The 19235-nt window shown below is 39.8% G+C and overlaps 1 protein-coding gene across 29 annotated transcripts in view; it reads right to left on the bottom strand.

Annotated features, from left to right (window-relative positions):
* The window catches only part of ROBO2 (roundabout guidance receptor 2), a 794080-nt gene that overhangs the window by 67958 nt on the left and 706887 nt on the right, over positions 1-19235 (bottom strand). For all 29 annotated transcript variants that reach the window (XM_083611373.1, XM_083611378.1, XM_083611374.1 and 26 more), the window contains 2 exons: positions 16358-16482; positions 12452-12623 (listed from right to left, as the gene is read on the bottom strand). In XM_083611373.1, coding sequence (XP_083467499.1) covers positions 12452-12623; positions 16358-16482 — 297 coding nt within the window. The remainder of the gene's footprint in view (positions 1-12451; positions 12624-16357; positions 16483-19235) is intronic.

Raw genomic sequence — 19235 nt, 5'->3', positions numbered from 1 at the left:
TAAATTATTTCCCTTACAAAATAATCCCACATTTTGGAGCATGCTATCCCCAATTATACAACAATTTAAAGTCCTTTGATGCAGAATGATTGTATTTCTGTAATTTATTGGAATATAGTTGCCAAGCTATGTAATAGTTGAGCTCCTTAGCTTATTTCCTGTCATATTGCTGTTATTTTTGGAAACAAATACTTACTTAAAGCTATAATCTTATAGAATGCGTGTGAAAACAGTGACCACATAATTGCACAGTGCAAATGGTTATAATGTTATATCATTGTGCCTTGCTTTGAAAAACAAGCAAACATGTTTTTCCTTTTCAGGATGATTAAAATTGTAGTTCATTTTTTGTTTTTTTTTTTTAAATATTTTTTATTGCTTTTTTTCCAGAATCTGAATCCATCATCAATAACACAACAAAAGCAGTTTTACAGAAAAAAAAAGAGATTAAACAAGAAAAAAATTCATCTTTCAACATCTTTTTCCATCATCCACTGGACTTCCCCATCCCCTCCATCCCTGCATTCTTTATAATAAATGTAAACAGCAAATTAGTACCTTGTTTCCTGTGTTTTTGTATTTTCGTCTAGTTATTCACTCTGAAATTAAAACTTTCTCAATCATTAACTTTGTTTCTATCGTCTCCGAATTTCAATACTGAAGCCTATTTACCTCAAACCTTAGCAAATTTTTAACATTCATATATCTTATAATGTTTTTGTAAATAGTCCTTGAATTTTTTCCAGTCCTCTTCCACAGCCTCTTCTCCCAGGTCTCGGATTCTGCCAGTCATTTCGGCTAGTTGCATATAGTCCATCAGTTGTGTGTGCCATTCTTCCAGTGTGGGTAGCTCCTGTGCCTTCCAGTATTTAGCTATGAGAATTCTTGCTGCGGTCGTTGCATATAAAAAGAAGGTTCTGTCTTTCTTGGGTATCCTCTGGCCCACAATGCCCAAGAGGAAGGCCTCTGGTTTCTTATGAAAGGTATACTTAAATACCTTTTTCAACTCGTTATAAATCAATTCCCAGAAGGCCTTCACCCTCGGGCATGTCCACCAGAGGTGGTAAAAGGTTCCTTCAGCCTCCTTACATTTCCAACATTTATTATCAGACAAATGATATATCTTTGCAAGTTTGACTGGGGTCATGTACCACCTGTACATCATTTTCATAATATTTTCCTTTAAGGCACTACATGCCGTAAATTTCAAACCGGTGGTCCATAACCTTTCCCAGTCCTCAAACATAATGTTGTATCCAATATCTTGAGCCCATTTTATCATGGCTGATTTAACTGTCTCATCTTGAGTATTCCATTTAAGCAACAAGTTGTACATTCTTGAAAGCACTTTCGTCTTAGGTTCAAGCAATTCTAGTTCTAATTTTGATTTTTCCACCTGGAAACCAATTTTTTTATCTTTTTTAAAAATCTCTAAAATTTGGGCATAATGAAACCAGTCTCGCACCTTCCCTTTCAATTTTTCGAAGCTCTGCAACTTCCAAGTGTCACCCACTCTTTCTATTATTTCACAGTATTTTGCCCAGCCACCCCCCATATTAAGTGTTTTTATGGCTTTAGCCTCCATCGGTGATAACCACCTCGGAGTCTTATTTTCGAATAAGTCCTTGTATTTAGTCCAGACAGAAAACAGAGATTTCCTTACAATATGGTTTTTAAACAACTTATGAGACTTTACCTTGTCGTACCACAAATATGCATGCCACCCAAAAGCATTATTGAACCCTTCCAGATCTAGGACATCAGTGTTTTCTAGCAAAAACCAATCTTTCAGCCAGCAGAGGGATGCAGCTTCATAGTACAACCTTAAGTCCGGCAGGGCAAAACCCCCTCTTTCCTTTGCATCTATTAATATTTTAAATTTTATTCGGGGCTTTTTGCCCTGCCAGACAAACTTCATAATGTCCCTCTGCCACTTTCCAAAACATTCCACTCTGTCCACGATCTGTAGGGTCTGAAACAGAAACAGCATTTTTGGCAATACATTCATCTTTACTGCTGCAATTCTTCCCAACAAGGAAAGTTTCAATTTTGACCAGATTTCTAGATCCTTTTTGATTTCAGACCAACATTTTTCATAATTGTCTTTAAACAGATTCAAATTTTTCCCAGTCAAGTTAACCCCCAGGTATTTCACTTTATTAACAACATTTAGTTCTGTTTCCCTCTGAAACCCATCTATTTCTAAAGATGTCAAGTTTTTTGCCAAGACCTTAGTTTTTTGTTTGTTTAACTTAAATCCCGCCACCCGACCAAACTCAGAAATTAGTTCCAATACTCTTTTTGTACTGGACACCGGCTCCTGTAATGTCAAAACCAAGTCATCTGCAAAGGCCTTCAGTTTATATTGTTTTCCTCCGACCTGTATTCCTTCCACCCGCTGATCCTTCCTAATCAAATTTAGCAAAACCTCCAGGACAGAAATAAATAGCAAGGGTGATAGGGGGCACCCCTGTCGTGTTCCCTTTTCAATTTTAAACTCTTCTGTCACCACATTGTTTACTATCAATTTAGCCTTTTGTTCTGAATATATTGTATCTATACCATTTTGGAACGCCCTTCCCACTCCCATCCCTTCCAAATTCTTCTTCATAAATTTCCAAGATATATTGTCAAAGGCCTTCTCCGCGTCCACAAATATCAATACTGCTTTCGTATTCAAATTTGTCTGTAGAAGTTCCAGAACATCGACGATGTTCCTAGTATTGTCTGACAGATACCTACCAGGGAGAAAGCCTGCTTGGTCTTTATGAATAACTCCATTTAAAACTTTTTTCAATCTATTTGCCAAAATGTCAGCAAAAATCTTGTAATCCACATTTAGGAGTGAGATGGGACGGTAATTCTTAAGTTGAGTCTTTTCAGATTCCAGTTTTGGTATCAAAGTGATGAATGCCTCTTTCCACGATTCTGGTGCCCCCTTCCCTTCCATGATTTGGTTGCATACCTCCATCAATGGCTGGGTCAGGTATTCCTTTAATGTCTTATAGTATTTGGAGGTAAGTCCATCTGGGCCCGGAGATTTGCCTAGTTGCATGTGCTGAATGGCATTTTCGATTTCCTGTTGGGTTATTTTATAATTCAGGTCAGTTTGTTTATCTTGTGTTAATTTTTGTAGGCCATAGCTTTTTAAAAAATTATTTATTTCAGTCTCCACTTGGGGTCCTTGGGAAAACAATTTTTTAAAATATCTCTGGAAACACTTTCTAATTTCCTCTGGTTTCTGAATACATTCTCCTTCAACCTCTAGATTGGTAACAAAGTTCAGTTTTTGTCTCTTTTTCAGCTGCCATGAAAGCAGCTTCCCACATTTATTTGCGGATTCAAATGATCTTTGTTTCATCTGTTTAATTTTCCATTCAACTTCTTGGTTTATCAATTTAGCATATTGTGCTTGATGGAATTTTATTTCTCTCAAAACTTCTTTTGATTTTGGATTTAGTCTCAACTTTTTCTCTCCGTCTTTTATCCTTTCCAAAATCTTGTCCTTTTTACCATTCCAGAGTTTTTTCTTAATAGAATTCTGCTGTATCAGAAACCCTCTCATGACAGCTTTACTTGCGTCCCAGATTGTTTTTTTTTCCACCGACGTGTTCAAATTCAATTCGAAGTAGTCTTTCATCGTCTTTTGGGCCTTCTTCACTATCTCCTGGTCTCTAAACAATGCGTCATTCATTCTCCATCTGAAGGATCCAGCTGGTGTAAGTCTCAAGTCCATTTTCAAGGGGTTATGGTCGGAGCAAGTTTTAGGGCAGATCTCTACTTTTTTGGTCTTAGGTGCCAGTCCTCCAGATATCCAGATTTGGTCGATTCTTGTCCAGGATAGGTGGGCTTCAGAAAAGAATGTTCCCTCTCTACCTAAGGGGTTCTTTGTCCTCCAAATGTCAATCAAATCCATATTGTCTGTGAGTTCAAAAAAGGTCTTTGGTAGTCTGCCATCTTTAGTCACATTTTGGTTTTGTGACTTATCCATGTGTGTGGAGACAACCCCATTCATATCTCCCATCAAAATGATGTTGTTATAGTCCATGTGGTCCAGCATTGTCTCATGCAGCTTCCCATAAAATTCAGATTTCCCCTCATTTGGTGCATAAATTCCAATTATCAAAAATTTTTGTCCTTGTGATTGTATCTCAATCGCCAGAATTCTTCCTTGTTCATCTTTAAACACAAATTTTGGTGCTAGGCTCTCCTTTGCATATATCACGACTCCCCTTTTCTTTTCTTTAGCTGATGAAATAAATTCTTGGCCTAGTCGCTTGTTTATTAGCACTCTTCTGTGGAGCCTAGTCACGTGGGTTTCCTGGAGACAAATGACGTCTAGTTGTTCTTTCCTCAAAATATGGAAAATCCTTTTCCTTTTTTCAGGGGAATTTGCACCATGAATATTCCAACTAAAAAGCTGCAGAGACATCCTGGATCCACTTGTTAGCCAATGGGATTGTCTCCCTTATCGTCTATGTCTGGAGGTGGATCTTTTGTGTCTGACGTGGGGGGTGGCCAGGTACCTGCTGTCCCTTTTCGAAGGTCCTCCCCGTAGTCGTTTAGGAATTTTTCTTGCTCTTCTGCTGTTCTGATTCTCACCTTCTTCCCTTTCAAATTAAAAGATAGTCCTTGGGGAAATTCCCACCTGTAGGGGATTGTGTTGTTTCTTAATAATCTTGCCAGGTCCTTGTATATTGTTCTTAAATCCAACAGTTGTTTTGGTATGTCTCTGAAGATTTCTGCTGTCTTCCCCTGTATCACCAATGGGTTTTTAAAATGTAGGCCAAGTATGTTATCTTTTTCTTGCTTGTATCTCAATATGATCAAGCAATCCCTTGGTTTGTCTTTCTTGGCCACTCTTCCCAATCTAAAAGCGGTGACGATTTTGAAGTCTTTCTCTTCTGCCAGACCCCAGAACTTGGATATTTCTGCTGTCAAAAAGCCGGCCAAATCTTCCTTTTCTAGTTCTGGGATGTTTCTGATCCTAAGATTACTCTCCCGGTTTTTCAGCTCCGCCATAGACAGATAGGCCTGTTGTTCAGTAACCTGTCTGCTCAGTGGTCTTACTTCCCCTCTTAATTCCTCAATCCTTTTTTTATTTTGGTCTGCTTTCGTATTTGCGTCTTCAGCTAATTTTCGATTCTCTGATATAGTCTTTTCGAAATTTCCTATCGCCTGTGTATTTTGAGCAACTTGGTCTGTCAACTTATTAATTGTTGCTGTAACCTGGTCAAATTTAGCCGCTTGTTCGTCGGCTTTCTTATTTAATGCTGCCAGTTGTTCCAAAATTTCTTTAGAAATAGGGTCTAACCCTCCTGCAGCCATATCTTCCAAAGCTGGCTGTTTAAATTGTCCTTCTGGCAGATCTATCACTGTTGGAACAGATGATCTACGTGGCTGCACAGGCAAAGTTGATTGCAATAGCTCAGTTTGTTTTGCTTTCTTGGCAGCCCTTGTTTTTCCTGCCACACTCATTCCACAGCTGTCTAGGTTTCAAGGTCAAATTGTAAATCCCATGGGAAAAGTAATCATCCAGGCAAAAGAATTTCCAACACAACCAGCGGTTCTCAGAGATTTATATTCCACAATCCAGCAGGGGGAGCTCCCCAAAAGTTAGGAAGAAGGATAGAAAATTTTCCACCATTTAAGTCCCATATATAGTAAATTCCAAAATAGGGGGGGTGGAACCCTCTGAGATCACTTTACACTGCAGATAATGAAAGTTCTTTGCGAAGGTGTAAACAACAGTTCCTTTTTAGTGGCTATAAAGTAGCCCAAGTAACTTTATGTCTCTATACGCAATTGCCACAGTCTGATGTTACTTTGTATCCAGGCAGCCCGTGTGCTGGGGCTCATAACTTTGTAATCCACAAAATAAGGAGAGGTATAGCACAGTCTCAGTCCATTTATAATACAGTTTTGACTTTCCCTTTATTTTTAATCAGTCAAATTCAAACTTGCAGGGTAAATTCCAACTTCTTTTAACCTCTTTTCAACGCTTCCGCTTTAAAAGAAAACTTTGCTCAGTACTTTAAACAGGGACGGAAGACTGACTTCCTTTTTAGCGTCTCCCGTTTTCAGCCGAAATTCATCAATTTAGAGTCCAAATAAAGCCTCAAATTTCTTACTCACGAGTTTGTTGTTTCCGATCAAATGTTCAAAGAAGAAAGGTCAGCGCTCATCAGCAGCAGCCGCGCGGCTTCACTTCCGCGGAAAGAGCGATGGATTCACAGCACCGCTACCCCCTCCACGTTCCGGAGCCCCTTACGGGGTCCCTTCTGCGTTTCCGAGGTCGCTCCTGGTGCCCGCCGAATCCCACGGCCACGGGCTCACTCTACCCGTGGTTTTCCTGAACGGGTCGTCGCTGTGCCGCAGCGCACGACCCTTTTCCGCGGAGCCCCTCTTCAACAACTGAAGAGGACCGCCATTGCTGTTTCGCGCCGCCTCCGGAAGTCCAAAATTGTAGTTCATTTTTTGGAAGGAAGCAGTGCTATGTCAGCATATTTATTCAAGCCTCAGGTAAGTAAAAATAAGGTCATTTGTTAAACTGATTGCAAATGACTAAAGGCTAGGTGTGTTATTTCCGACTCCTACCCTTTCATTGCCAGATAAGAGAATGAAAATTGCATTCTGTAAATGGTTATCAAAGCCTAGTAACATCTGCATCCGTTTTATTTTATTAGATTATGCATCCTTAAGACCTGCTCAGTCTGTGTCAGCTTAACAAATGCAATTCCATATTGTCTAAGCAAAAGTAACCCTCACATTCTTACTGAAACTACAATTTCACACAGTAAATATAAATGAATTATACTTGCAAAGGACAAGAAGGAGCTTGTTCCACAGTAGATAAGGAAATATCAGGTTTCTCCACTTGCCAATCTCAAACTTTAACTTGCTGCCACTATTTAAAAAGATCCTAGCTGCTGCACTGTATCCAGAATCAAGTACCACTCTATGATGGTACTCTATGATGGCATACCTTCCAACATTTTGTTGAATAAAATTATAACATTTATACAGGGTGAGTCTTTTAAAAGAGGCCCCGTGGAACATGTGTACTCTGCATCCACGGGGCCTCTTTTAAAGGACTTGCCCTGTAATAACTCTGTTGTAACGGATGGATCACTTGTCTTAGTCCCATCTACTATTTCACATTACTCAAAGGTTGCCATTTTGTCTCAGTATGAAATATTCAATAAAGGTAAAGGACCCCTGGACAGTTAAGTCCAGTCAAAGGCAATGATGGGGTGTGGTGCTCATCTCACTTTCAGGCTGAGGGAGCCAGCGTTTGTCCACAGACAACTTTCTGGGTCATGTGGCCAGCATGACTAAACTTCTGGCTCAACAGGACACTGTGACGAGTGCTAGAGCACACAGAAACACTGTTTACCTTTCTGCTGCAGCAGTACCTATTCATCTACTTGCACTGGTATGCTTTCGAACTGCTAAATTGGCAGGAGCTGGGACAGAGAAATAGGAGCTCACCCCATCATGCAGACTCAAACTGTTGACCTTCTGATCAACAAGCCCAAGGGGCTCAGTGGTTTAGACCACAGCGCCACCTGCGTCCCTACAATATATTCAGTTACTCAGCTATTGCCTGCCATTGACCAATTTAAAAGGCAGGCTGTATGCTACATGGTGTCTTAGCGTTCAACTGCACTCATGTATGACCCCCTACTTTAAGATTTAACTTCTGTGGGCATGGGAAGGGAGCTGAATGCTGAAGAATGAAACATTTAGTAACCTACATGAAACATTTTAGTAAAGGATCTCCAAAGCACCAAAATAGGACTGTGATTTACTAAGATTAGTGCAAAACAGAGTATATATGATAGGGCTGTCAGTGGGGATGCTACTTTTTCCATGCATCGTCTCAAAAAAGTCATTTGAATGGCTCAGCACTAGAGGTAGGTATGCAAGTTTTACCACAGTGAAACATAGTATTTGAGCATAAATAAATCAAATTTATTGAAAATACAGACACTTGTGGTTTCTGACAGACTTCAGGAAATTAGATTGGCCCATTACAATATACTGAACATACTTCACTGATCCCTTTTATTTTTAACTTTTTTTTAATCAGCTAAGTCAATGGAAACACACACTTCTGATTCCCACTGACCTAATTCCTCCCTATCAGTTTTAAACCATATCAGTGATGCTTCACCAGAGCTAAACATTTTAATTGAAGGCCCCTTGGCCAAATTTTCTAAACAAGATGAAAGTACAACTTTTCTAAACTAAAAGTTTGGTCATGAAGCTACATCTACTAGTACGTTCACAGACCGTGGGCTGTGGATATCCTTTTAACACAATGTGGCTAATTTGATCTGATGTCCTTCACTGCAGCTTGGCAAGCCTCATACTTCAAGTTGGCTTAACTGCTCTGATGTCACAGGAAAAAAAACCCAGAGCAATCTAAGCCTAAGAAGCTAAGGGGCAACTAGCAGACATCTGAATTGGAATCGGAGGGCAAATAAGCAGTGTGTGTTAAATAAACAACTTCAGCATTGCATGTATACTATGGGATTCTAAATTACACTTTGTTGGTTCAAATCCACAAAATAGTTCTGAAGCCTTTCAGGGGAAACAGAAAACCTCTTCCTGCTTATAGTATGTGACAGAGAAGGAAATACTTGAAATCCAAGGGGAATGGCACAAGGCTGTAACAAAGAAGTCACTGTAATTTGTAGTGTCTACATTACAGAATGCATTAGGTTTCTCCTGACAGCCTGCTGAGTAGTGACTGTGGCTCTAAGTAGCATTACTTTTCCTTTTCATTACTTTCCCCCATTCCTGTAGCCTGCACCCATGCTAGGCTGGTGATGGAATGGCATCTTATTCCCTGTGTGCTGTGCACCTTAAAACTGCACCAACCACATCCCCTAAGAGTTCAAAAATGCCTTTTCATTTAACTGAAGAGCTGAAAGAAAAAACTTCAAGGGAGTTTTAGAGGACTCCATAGCCTCCCACAGGGTCTTCCTTAAGAAAGTGTGTTTCCAAATTAGGTCAGCACACTTTTAAGTTAGCATTCTGGCAGCCTGTTCTACCCTTCAGTGCCTTGCAATTACATGAGCAAAAGTAATAATTCATTTAAATGTCAGAATAACATATGCTTTGTGATTTCAGCAGCTGAACATAAATGAATATGGATGTACATTTCCCATTGATGTTCAACAGAATTAATGTAAGTGTTAAGATTTGGAGAAAAACGGCATTAATTTGATATTTCTTTACATTATATTTAATCAGAAGATAGATAAGATAAGATAGATAGATAGCTAGCTATAAAGCCAGGCAAAGTATCAGTGTATGGCTTCATATACTGCAGGTGTTTCTGTAACAATGCTGTCAGTTCAGCTAATTAAAATACAGACGAGGTATGTGTGCGACCTGCAACGCTCCATTGTTTCAGCAGACAAAATATAATGAAATATAATGTCTTCCTCCCATTGGAGAGTAATGAAGAACAAAACTAATTTGCTGGACCAAAAATTAATTAGACACATCAGATTTGATTGCACCTATTACTGTGAAAGTTTACAGCTGTTTCTGATATTATTACACCAACGATTGAGTCTATGCACAAGTTAACTGTTAAGTGAAGTAGCAGAACCTTATGAGGAGCCATCAGATTAGGTTCTTCTTTTTTATTCCTGATTCACTTTGATTTTATCCCTCCTTGACTGTAGCCTCACAAAACTACGATCTATTAAAGTAATGGTTTGCATTTACTAACATGCTTTCTGCCATTGCTTCTCCTTATTTCTGTACTTTGCATTTTGAAGGATGTGGTGAGAGAGTAAAAAGATGCCTGCATCACAAACTACCGTGTCATTTCTGACCACTTCTCTCTCAACTTCTTTTTTCATCTGTTTTGCATTTTTCAGTATACAGTAAACCCAAACTTACGTGGGGATTACTTTCTGGGAATCACACCTGAAATCAAAATTGCGTATAATCAAAACTCATTGGGTGCAATGGGGGTGGGGTTGCCAAAGTCTTTCCCCCCCAGACTCTGGCCCGTTTATACTCCCTTTTTAATTTCTGTATATATTTTTTGTCAAGTGCATAAAGCTGAATGCACACAAATTAAATCACACAAGTTGTGGGCTTACTGTATTATACACTGTATTGCATGGTCTCTTGTCCACTCAACATCTATTTAATGTATTTTCAGGGTGTTTTGGGACATCATCATCATCATCATCATCATCATCATCATCATCATCATAATTTATACCCCACCCATCTGGCTGGATTTTCCCAGCCACTATGGGCAGCTGCCAACAGAATATTAAAAACACGATAAAACATCAAACATTAAAAAATTCCCTAAACAGGTCTGCCTTCAGATGTATTCTAAAAGTCAGGTAGTTGTTTATTTCCTTGACATCTGATGGGATGGTGTTCCACAGGTTGGGCGCCACTACCGAGAAGGCCCTCTGCTTAGTTCCCTGTAACCTCACTTCTTGCAGGGAGGGAACCGCCAGAAGGCCCTCGGAGCTGGACCTTAGTGTCCGGGCCAAATGATGGGGAAACATTATTTCCAGGCAAGTTGTAGGTCCTCATCATAGAGACTGTGCTCCATAAAGTGTCATGTTACATGTTACATAGTAGGAGCAGTAACCAACAGTAGATGCAGAAAGACTTTTGAGAATGCTGAAGAGAATGTGGAAGCTGTAGTCTTGACTGAAAGCAAATGACATGCGCCGCTACTTTCCTTGTTTCCGTGTAGCATGAGCTGTCTCTAAGCAATATAAACATTGCAGAATAACACCTGGTTTCAGTGTGGTATATCAGATAAACTACCAAGATGAGAGCTGTACCTAGGGTCCCTCGTGCTCTTGGCAAGGAGCTGTATTGGGCCCCGCCTGAAAAAAACTACTTTACTGCAATAGTCACATTAGAAATTACTACATTTTACGTGACCCAAGTACCTGAAGTGTCTGGAGTAACAATGAAGTGAGGAGGAAGGCAAAAAAAATAAATAAATGCATGCCTTTGTGCCACATTGTGAGAATGACAGGAAGCTCCACATTTGATGTTGCTGCAACAGCAGTGGCACGTCACAATGCATGTATACACCGTATACTCCATCCAGGTGATTTTTGCTCCTCCCCCAGGCCCTGTATCCCCAGCGGGGGCTGATTTTTCTAACTCCTAGGTACACCTCTGACTGAGCTTGGATCAGAATTGAGTTCAAACTCTCATTCAGTCATAACACTAGACTGGTCACTCTCTCTCAGCAGAAACTATCTCAAAGGGCTAGAATGAGGATAAATATATACTGCCATATATCCTGCACCCCATGTATACTACATAAGTGCTCGTTACTCAACAGAACAGCAGGATACAAGTAAGGGGTAGATAGATGAATAGACAGATAGATATGCAGCTATGTCAATTCTGTCTCAATCCACTTTATATAGAAAAATATAGGTATAATTAAAGCACATCAAATTGGCATTAATTTATGCATCAAAAACCATCATTTTGTAAAGCCCTCTTGAGATTGAACCATTCAAACTGCAGGTGTGGAGTTCTGCTTCAATGCTATGAACATTTTTAAGAAAGATCTTCCCTAGACAACTAGCACATCAAACCAAAGGGTAGAGGCAAGATTTCTCTCTCTCTGATATGCTAGTTTTAAAAATACATATAAGTAGTTTTTTTTTTACCTGAGGGAAAGTTTAAATATGCAAATCACCTTCTGTAGTACCAACAGAACTCTACATATGATTATTCCAAATTTATGGAGTTGTTCTTTTTTTTAAAAAAATGCAGATTTTCTATATTATAAATATTTCCACACAGCAATGAAGCACACAACTGAGTGCAGTTTTACTGCATATTTAATACAGACAAAGCATGCTTTTTCCAATTTATGCTTGAGAATTTTCTCAGAAGGATAAGGTTCTAGGTTTGCCTTAGGTTATGAAATTAATTCAGCATGGAAACTACTAATAAGAAAAAGGCAGTTCAAAGAAAAGGGATAGTATTACCAGTTTCCCTCTCTATTTTGGACTTGAGACTCTTTGTGCTTTGGCATAATATAGGATAGATCATCTGCTTAGAATAGCTGATAAACAGTAACCCACAAATGCTACAAAAACAACCTTTAAACATGGCCTTGGGCACCAGCAACCAAAGTAAAGCAATAATCTAGCAATCTTAACAGGCTCAAGAGAAAGCTTTAGTTAGGTGTTCTATAAATCTATCAAGCTGTTGCAGTGATAAATTCATAATGCAATATTAATTTCACACAATAATCTCTGTTTGTTAAACTCAGGAAAACCAGCCCTTTAATCTGTTTTCATTTTGGAAACTTTTCTTAACTGAAAGAGAATTAAACTATTTTATATTTTCATCTACGACTGCAGAAAGGTATTGTAATATGCTAAGGACATAAAATACAACTGCAAGATAAATAATCACTTACCAATTATTATGGGCTGAGGTTCACTTTTCACTCCAACACCAGCACTGGTACTTGCTGCAACTTCTATTCTGTATTGAATACCTGGATACAGGCCTCCAATGACAACAGATCGAATGGCTGAATCTACAGTCTTGTTGATATGAAATTTTGTTTCATTACCCAAGCACCAGATCTGAAAGAGGGAGGTTGAATTATGTAGAAACAATTGATAATACCCCTTTGAGAATACAAGGTAGTAGCAATCCTAATTACAAAAATAAATATACATACATCTGAATTGTTATATTTTGAACTTTTAGTGAAAGAAATATTAATACATGCAACATCATCATTATTATTATTAACTCTAAGACAGACTGATACTAACAATATTGTTTTTACTTAGGGGTAGCAGCATGTCTAATGGTCCAGGATGATGGAAATCATAGCCAACAACATCTGGAGAGAAACATTTTGGCTGTCTCTGACTAACATTGAAGTTATTCTATGCTACTAACAAAGTACTGCTTTGGGGGGACAGGGGGCGGGCGGATGTGGACGACTCCCTGGTCCTGAATGGGGTAACTGTGCCCCTGAAGGACCAGGTGTGTAGCATGGGAATCATTTTGGATTCACAGCTGTCCATGGAGGCGCAGGTCAATTCTGTGTCCAGGGCAGCTGTCTACCAGCTCCATCTGGTACGCAGGCTGAGACCCTACCAGCTAGACTGGTGACTGGAAGTGGCTGCCAAGACCACATAACACTGTTCCTGAATGACCTACATTGGCTCCCAGTACGTTTCCAAGAACAAATAAAAGTGTTGGTGTTTAGTGTTTAGGCCTTTAAAGCCCTAAACAGCCTTGGTCCGGTATACCTGAAGGAGCTTCTCCACCCCCATCGTTCAGCCCGGACACTGAAGTCCAGCTCCGAGGGCCTTCTGGTGGTTTCCTGACTACAAGAAATGCAGTTACAGGGAACCAGGCAGAGGGCCTTCTCAGTGATGGAGCCCGCCCTGTGGAACGCCCTCCCACCAGATGTCAAGGAAATAAACAACTATCTGACTGTTAGAAGACACCTGAAGGCAGCCCTGTTTAGGGAAGTTTTTAATGTTCAATCGCATTTTTAACATTCTGTTGGGAGTTGCCCAGAGTGGGTGGGGTATGTATGTATGTATGTATGTATAAATAAATAAATACCCTTGAGGAGAAACTATGAGCCATCAAATTCCATCACACATTGATTTCATTTAAGAATCACTTTCTATTATAAAATACAAAGTCATTTGGCAATAAAATATAAATGATAAAAAACATTTGAAGACCAATACAGAGTAATACATAGAGGTGGGTATCATCAGTGTACTAATGACATGTCATTCTCACATCTTTTATTGACTTCTCCCAACTGTTTTATATAAATATTATAGTATTGGGGACAAGAAATGATAACTTACAGTGCCCTACAATACAGCTGCCAGGAGGCCAAAAATACCCTAATATATGAAAGGGAAGGAGTTCTTGTAGGTGCTAATACATTATCTGTCTACTTTCTGTTTCTCTTATTGCTGCCATTACTGAAATTGTTTAGGAATCCAGGTTTCAGAATCCAGGTTTCTTCTTCTTGCTATAACTAAAGAAATGCACAAAAGGCCCCTTAAATACCACACATGTGTATTTAAACCATCACTTTGTGGTATGGAGTTGATTATAGTTATACCTTGAGTTACAGGCGTTTGAGGTTGCGCATTTTCGGGTTGTGGACCGCGCCGAACCTGAAAGTACCAGAACGGGTTACTTTCGGGTTTCGGCGCTCGCACATGCGCAGAAAAACTAAATCACGCTTTGTGCATGCGCAGAAGCGCCAAATTGTGACCCGTGCGTGTGCAGATGCGGCGCTGCGGGTTGCGAACGTGCCTCCCACACGGATCACGTTCACAACCCGAGCACCCACTGTATAACCATCCAATGCATCACTTTGCAGCACCAAACAGATTATTCCAAGGCATTTATTTGTTTCACTTATTTATTCATGGGTTGTTTTTTTTTGAGAATGCAGGAATTTGAGAAAATTGCAGGAATTCTGTTTTAGTCAAAAAAATATCTTGGTATTCAATTACTGTAATAGTGCAGAATCCATTAACTAGCACTCTAGGGACCTCAAGCAATCATGTATTCATCTGTGAAATTACAGTACCAAAGAAAGGTGATGCTGGTCAAATGTTGTAAGTGGTGTTGTGTGTTATTCCTGTTCAGAGCGATCCTGTTTCTTATGAAAACAATCAAACGAATCTCTATAACAGGGCCTTTTCTTGTACATTGGAGGCACTGGAACAGGCTATATGCACTCAGAGGACTGAGACAGCAAAAATCTCTCAGACTGCATCTTTATATATATAAAAAAGTGGTGTGTGCTTCTGGCAATATGTACACAAAAGGTATTACATTGCCTTTCCCCCCTTCTGGCTTCTACTTCTGGCTTTTACTAATAGGAAGCACATTGCTATAATAAATGTCACATGTCAAGGGCATTCACCCATCTCACAAAAATATTCTATGTTCCTCATATAAAGAATAAAAATAAATGCTATCTTCTGCACTGATGCAATCATGCCTATCCATTTAACAGGTAAATGAACTATCAATGAAACATATACAATCACTTGTTATAATGCATACCATGCCCTTCAGGTAAATAGACTCTCATTGTAAAAATCATGCAGATGTTTCTACTTAACCAAATAACTGGAACAAATTAGCATTAATTGCCATGTATGCTAACTAAAATTCTCTTAAACTGAAATCCTTATGGCATAGTAAGCAATATAGGTAAGAAACATGGAGAACCTACAACCCATGGAACAAGGAAGTTATTGTAGATAGTCCAGTTATGAAAGGCAGCTTAATATAAGAAGGGTGAGTTCTACTCTGGTAACAGCTGTGGCCAGGTGTCTGTTAGTTTTACAGTTCTCTCTGCATGCCCAGTGTGGTCTTTGAATGTTGTTTTCTAATAGTGGCTCGCCTTTCCTGAACCACAAACACAGCAGTCTTACCATGAAGCAACATGAAGTGGTTGCTTTGGGCAACAGATTCCAGAAAAGGTGCCCTTCTACTACCTCCTCTCCCTCTGTGTAATTAAAAAACAATGAGTTCCAGTCCTAAGCAGGATGGAAGGGGTGCTGCTGTCATTTTTATTTTATTTTATTTTTTTGCTTCGGGTGCAAAAATGTCAAAGACTGGGTCTGATCACAAGCTCTTTTGAAGAGCTTCAAAAACAGTTTTCAATTCAGCGAACTGCTAGGGAAAAAAAGGAAGGCTGAAACTCTCCTGCAGCTTTGGCTCTGTCAACGACATTGGCTTTGTTACATCAAAATTGAACCCAAGATTTATCAGAAGTCTCACCTCTTCCATAATAGCAAACAGACACCTTTGTTCCTCCAGGATGTTGGAATTCTCAGTAAAAGATCATACCACACTCCAAACCTTATACTACCAGTTATATAGATGTTTTTTTTCAAATCTACAAAAAGGATTGCTGTTGAGCTATCTTGTTATTTTAAGATACGCACGGCTGGAATAGCAGAGAGTATCTGGGTCTCCAGAATCAACTCTCTGTTCAGCTATATAAGCTCACTGGAGGGTATTGAGCTAGTAAGCGCCTCTCACAAATTATAAGTTGTTTTAAAGATAAATGAAGACACAACTGAAAAGCCAATTTCATACTGAACTGCCTGAAAAAAAGACTCTCTTTCAGTTCCTGTATTTGTGACATGGGAATACCATGAGCTACACCACAGCAATGTTACGGCGATGATTATTGCAGAACACTTTTAAAACTAAATGATGCTACAGAAATTATATATTAATACAATGAACAGAAAACATATATTATATTTTGAGACACTTTCTTACTGCTACATTTCATTCCTACCTTGTATTCTTGAATGATTCCATTCTGGTGATCTGGGGGTGGAGGATCCCAGGAAATACTTATACTGGTACTGTTGTGGTTTCCAACTGTGAGAACAGTAACAGATTGTGGTGGGGCACTTGGAGCTGGAGCAGAGAGATGTAATAAATTGAAGGAAAAACACTTTGTTAAGTATTCTAAAAGCTTATGCTCAACACTAACATAGTGTGTACAGTGTGCAGCACATACTGAATGACAGTGTGATCTTAATTTCTTTGCCCCTAATCCCAGATGTCTGTCCTATTCAGTAGTGTGGGAACAGCAATGTATGCAAATGCCGTCTTTCCTTTGCTTCACATATTCCAGGGCTGAGTGTCATGTCAAATTAATACCCCAGTGCATTTTTGTTTGTTTTGCCATTCTGAACCTTATTCACGCCAGACTAATATTTATTTAGGGTTTTTTTTTCATGCAGAATATTTATTTAGGTTTTTTTCATGCTGGATATTGACATTCAGTTTTAATGTTGTGCTGCTTAGTCTAATTTCTTTTGATATCATTTAAACGTATACTGTAAAGTCTGTGAGCAGAACTCTTGTATGTTTTTATATGCCTTACATCACCTTGTACAATTTAAGCACTCTAGAAATATTGATGATGATCTCCGAAGGCCCTAAAGGCACATGGGTTGTGACCCAGAGAAGTGTGCAGCTGGTTTTGATACACAACATAGGTCTCGTGTCTGCTTACTTTCTGGCTGTTCCGCCACACCCAGTGGAGAGGTTCAATGAGAAAGAAAGAAAAGAGGCATTGCAATTCATGTGCAACCCATATTGTATGGCTAAAAAGGCTCGCTGCATCATGGCAATTTATTGCAAAATAACTGAAAGAGGGGAAAGCAACATTATTCCCTCTATTTCTCTTTTAGTAGCCAAAAGGCACCATCAGTGCACAAGATAGAGGTTTTGAGGTTTATAGAAGTACAAAAAAAGTTTAGTAAAACAATCAAAAACAAAAAGTTCAAGGGAAGTATCCCAAAACAGGCAATGAGAACTGAACTTTCTAAATGAGTAGTGCTAATTGACTGTTAACCGTGGGAGAGGAGGAGAATGGAATGGATTATCCTGAAGGATAGCATTGCTCAGTGACTGAAGTACTGAAGTACACTTGTCCTTACCTAGCACAGCGATGCTGCGGGCCAGTACTGCTAGCCAGCTGCAACCTGATCTTTGAGTGACAACCATCGGCCACCAGAGGCTTGCAGCTTACCTTGATGGCCTTGGCTGTGGATCCTAGACCTGCCCGCAAATTGGCCTATCATGGGTAGGCTTAGAGGTTGGCCAGTCCGAAAGGAAATTAATAATAATAATAATAATAATAATAATAATAATGATAATAATTTATTATTTATAGTCCGTCCACCTGGCTGGGTTTCCCCAGATACTCTGGGTGGCTCCCAACAGAATATTAAACCGGGTAAAACTTCAAACATTAAACACTTCCCTAAACAGGGCTGCCTTCAGATGTCTTTTAAGAGTCAGGTAGTTGTTTATTTCCTTAACATCTGATGGGAGGGGATTCCACAGGGCGGGCTCCATCACTGAGAAGGCCCTCTGCCTGGTTCCCTGTAACCTCACTTCTCACAGTAAGGGAACTGCCAGAAGGCCCTCGGCACTGGACCTCAGTGCCTGGCTGGATGATGGCGGGGGGGAGATGCTCCTTCAGGTATTCTGGGTCGAGGCCGTTTAGGGCATTAAAGGTCAGCACCAACACTTTGAATTGTGCTCGGAAACATACTGGGAGCCAATGTAGGTCGTTCAGGAACAGTGTTATGTGGTCTTGGCAGCCATTCCCAGTCACCAGTCTTGCTGCCACATTCTGGATAAGTTGCAGTTTCCGGGTCACCTTCAAAGGTAGCCGCATGTAGAGCGCATTGTAATAGTCCAAGCGGCAGATAACTAGAGCATGCACCACACTGGAGAGACAGTCTGTGGGCAGATAGGGTCTCAGCCTGAGTATCAGATGGAGCTCGTAGACAGCTGCCCTGGGCACAGAATTGACCTGCGCCTCCATGGGCAGCTGGGAGTCCCAAATGACTCCCATTCTACACACCTGGTCCTTCAGGGGCACAGTTACCCCATTCAGGACCAGGGAGTCCTCCACACCTGCCCGCCTCTGGTCCCCCCAAAACAGTACTTTGCTTCAGGATGAGAACAGAAATCGCTCGGTGGCGGTGCGGCAGCAGTGGAAGGCCCCATTAGCTAAAGTGGTGCTTCAGGTTAAGAACAGTTTCAGGTTAAGAACGGACCTCCGGAACGAATTAAGTACGTAACCAGAGGTACCACTGTATAGGGTTTATCAACGTACACCCCTACATAACACTGTATGCATACACATTATGGAACCCATCTATCTTCATTTTTCTACTTAATACACCTACAGCTAATGACTTCTAGCTTTTCTGCATCATGCAACTGAAAAAAGAAGCAAAACAATTACATGATTTTAAAGTCTACTAATAAAATGTTCAGCATGCCATGTGAGTTTTAAGGTCTAGAAAATACACAGGAATCTGGTTTAAAGCTTGATTGAGTGAGAGCATGGAGGAACTGGAACTATTTTTACATCTACATACTTGCACATATGCCTATACACACACATATATGCCAATACAATATGTAATTTCTAGCTATGTAATCTAACTGTTCTATCTTCATCTGTATAATACCACTGCAAGAGTTGACACCATAATATAAATTAAAGCACTTCCCTGACAGTGTTGCAGTTATTAAATGGACCACACTGAAAAATAACATTTTTAAACTGTTTTCTCATTTCCCTTGCTGCTGACTTGTGGAGAACACCATGCCTGATTCTTGACAGGTCAATTATTCCAGTG

This window comes from Podarcis filfolensis, assembly GCF_964270895.1.
Source record: "Podarcis filfolensis genome assembly, chromosome: 4".
NCBI lineage: Eukaryota > Metazoa > Chordata > Lepidosauria > Squamata > Lacertidae > Podarcis > Podarcis filfolensis.
Note: the sequence above shows the minus strand (reverse complement) of the source record. Positions and strands in the feature narration are given on the sequence as shown.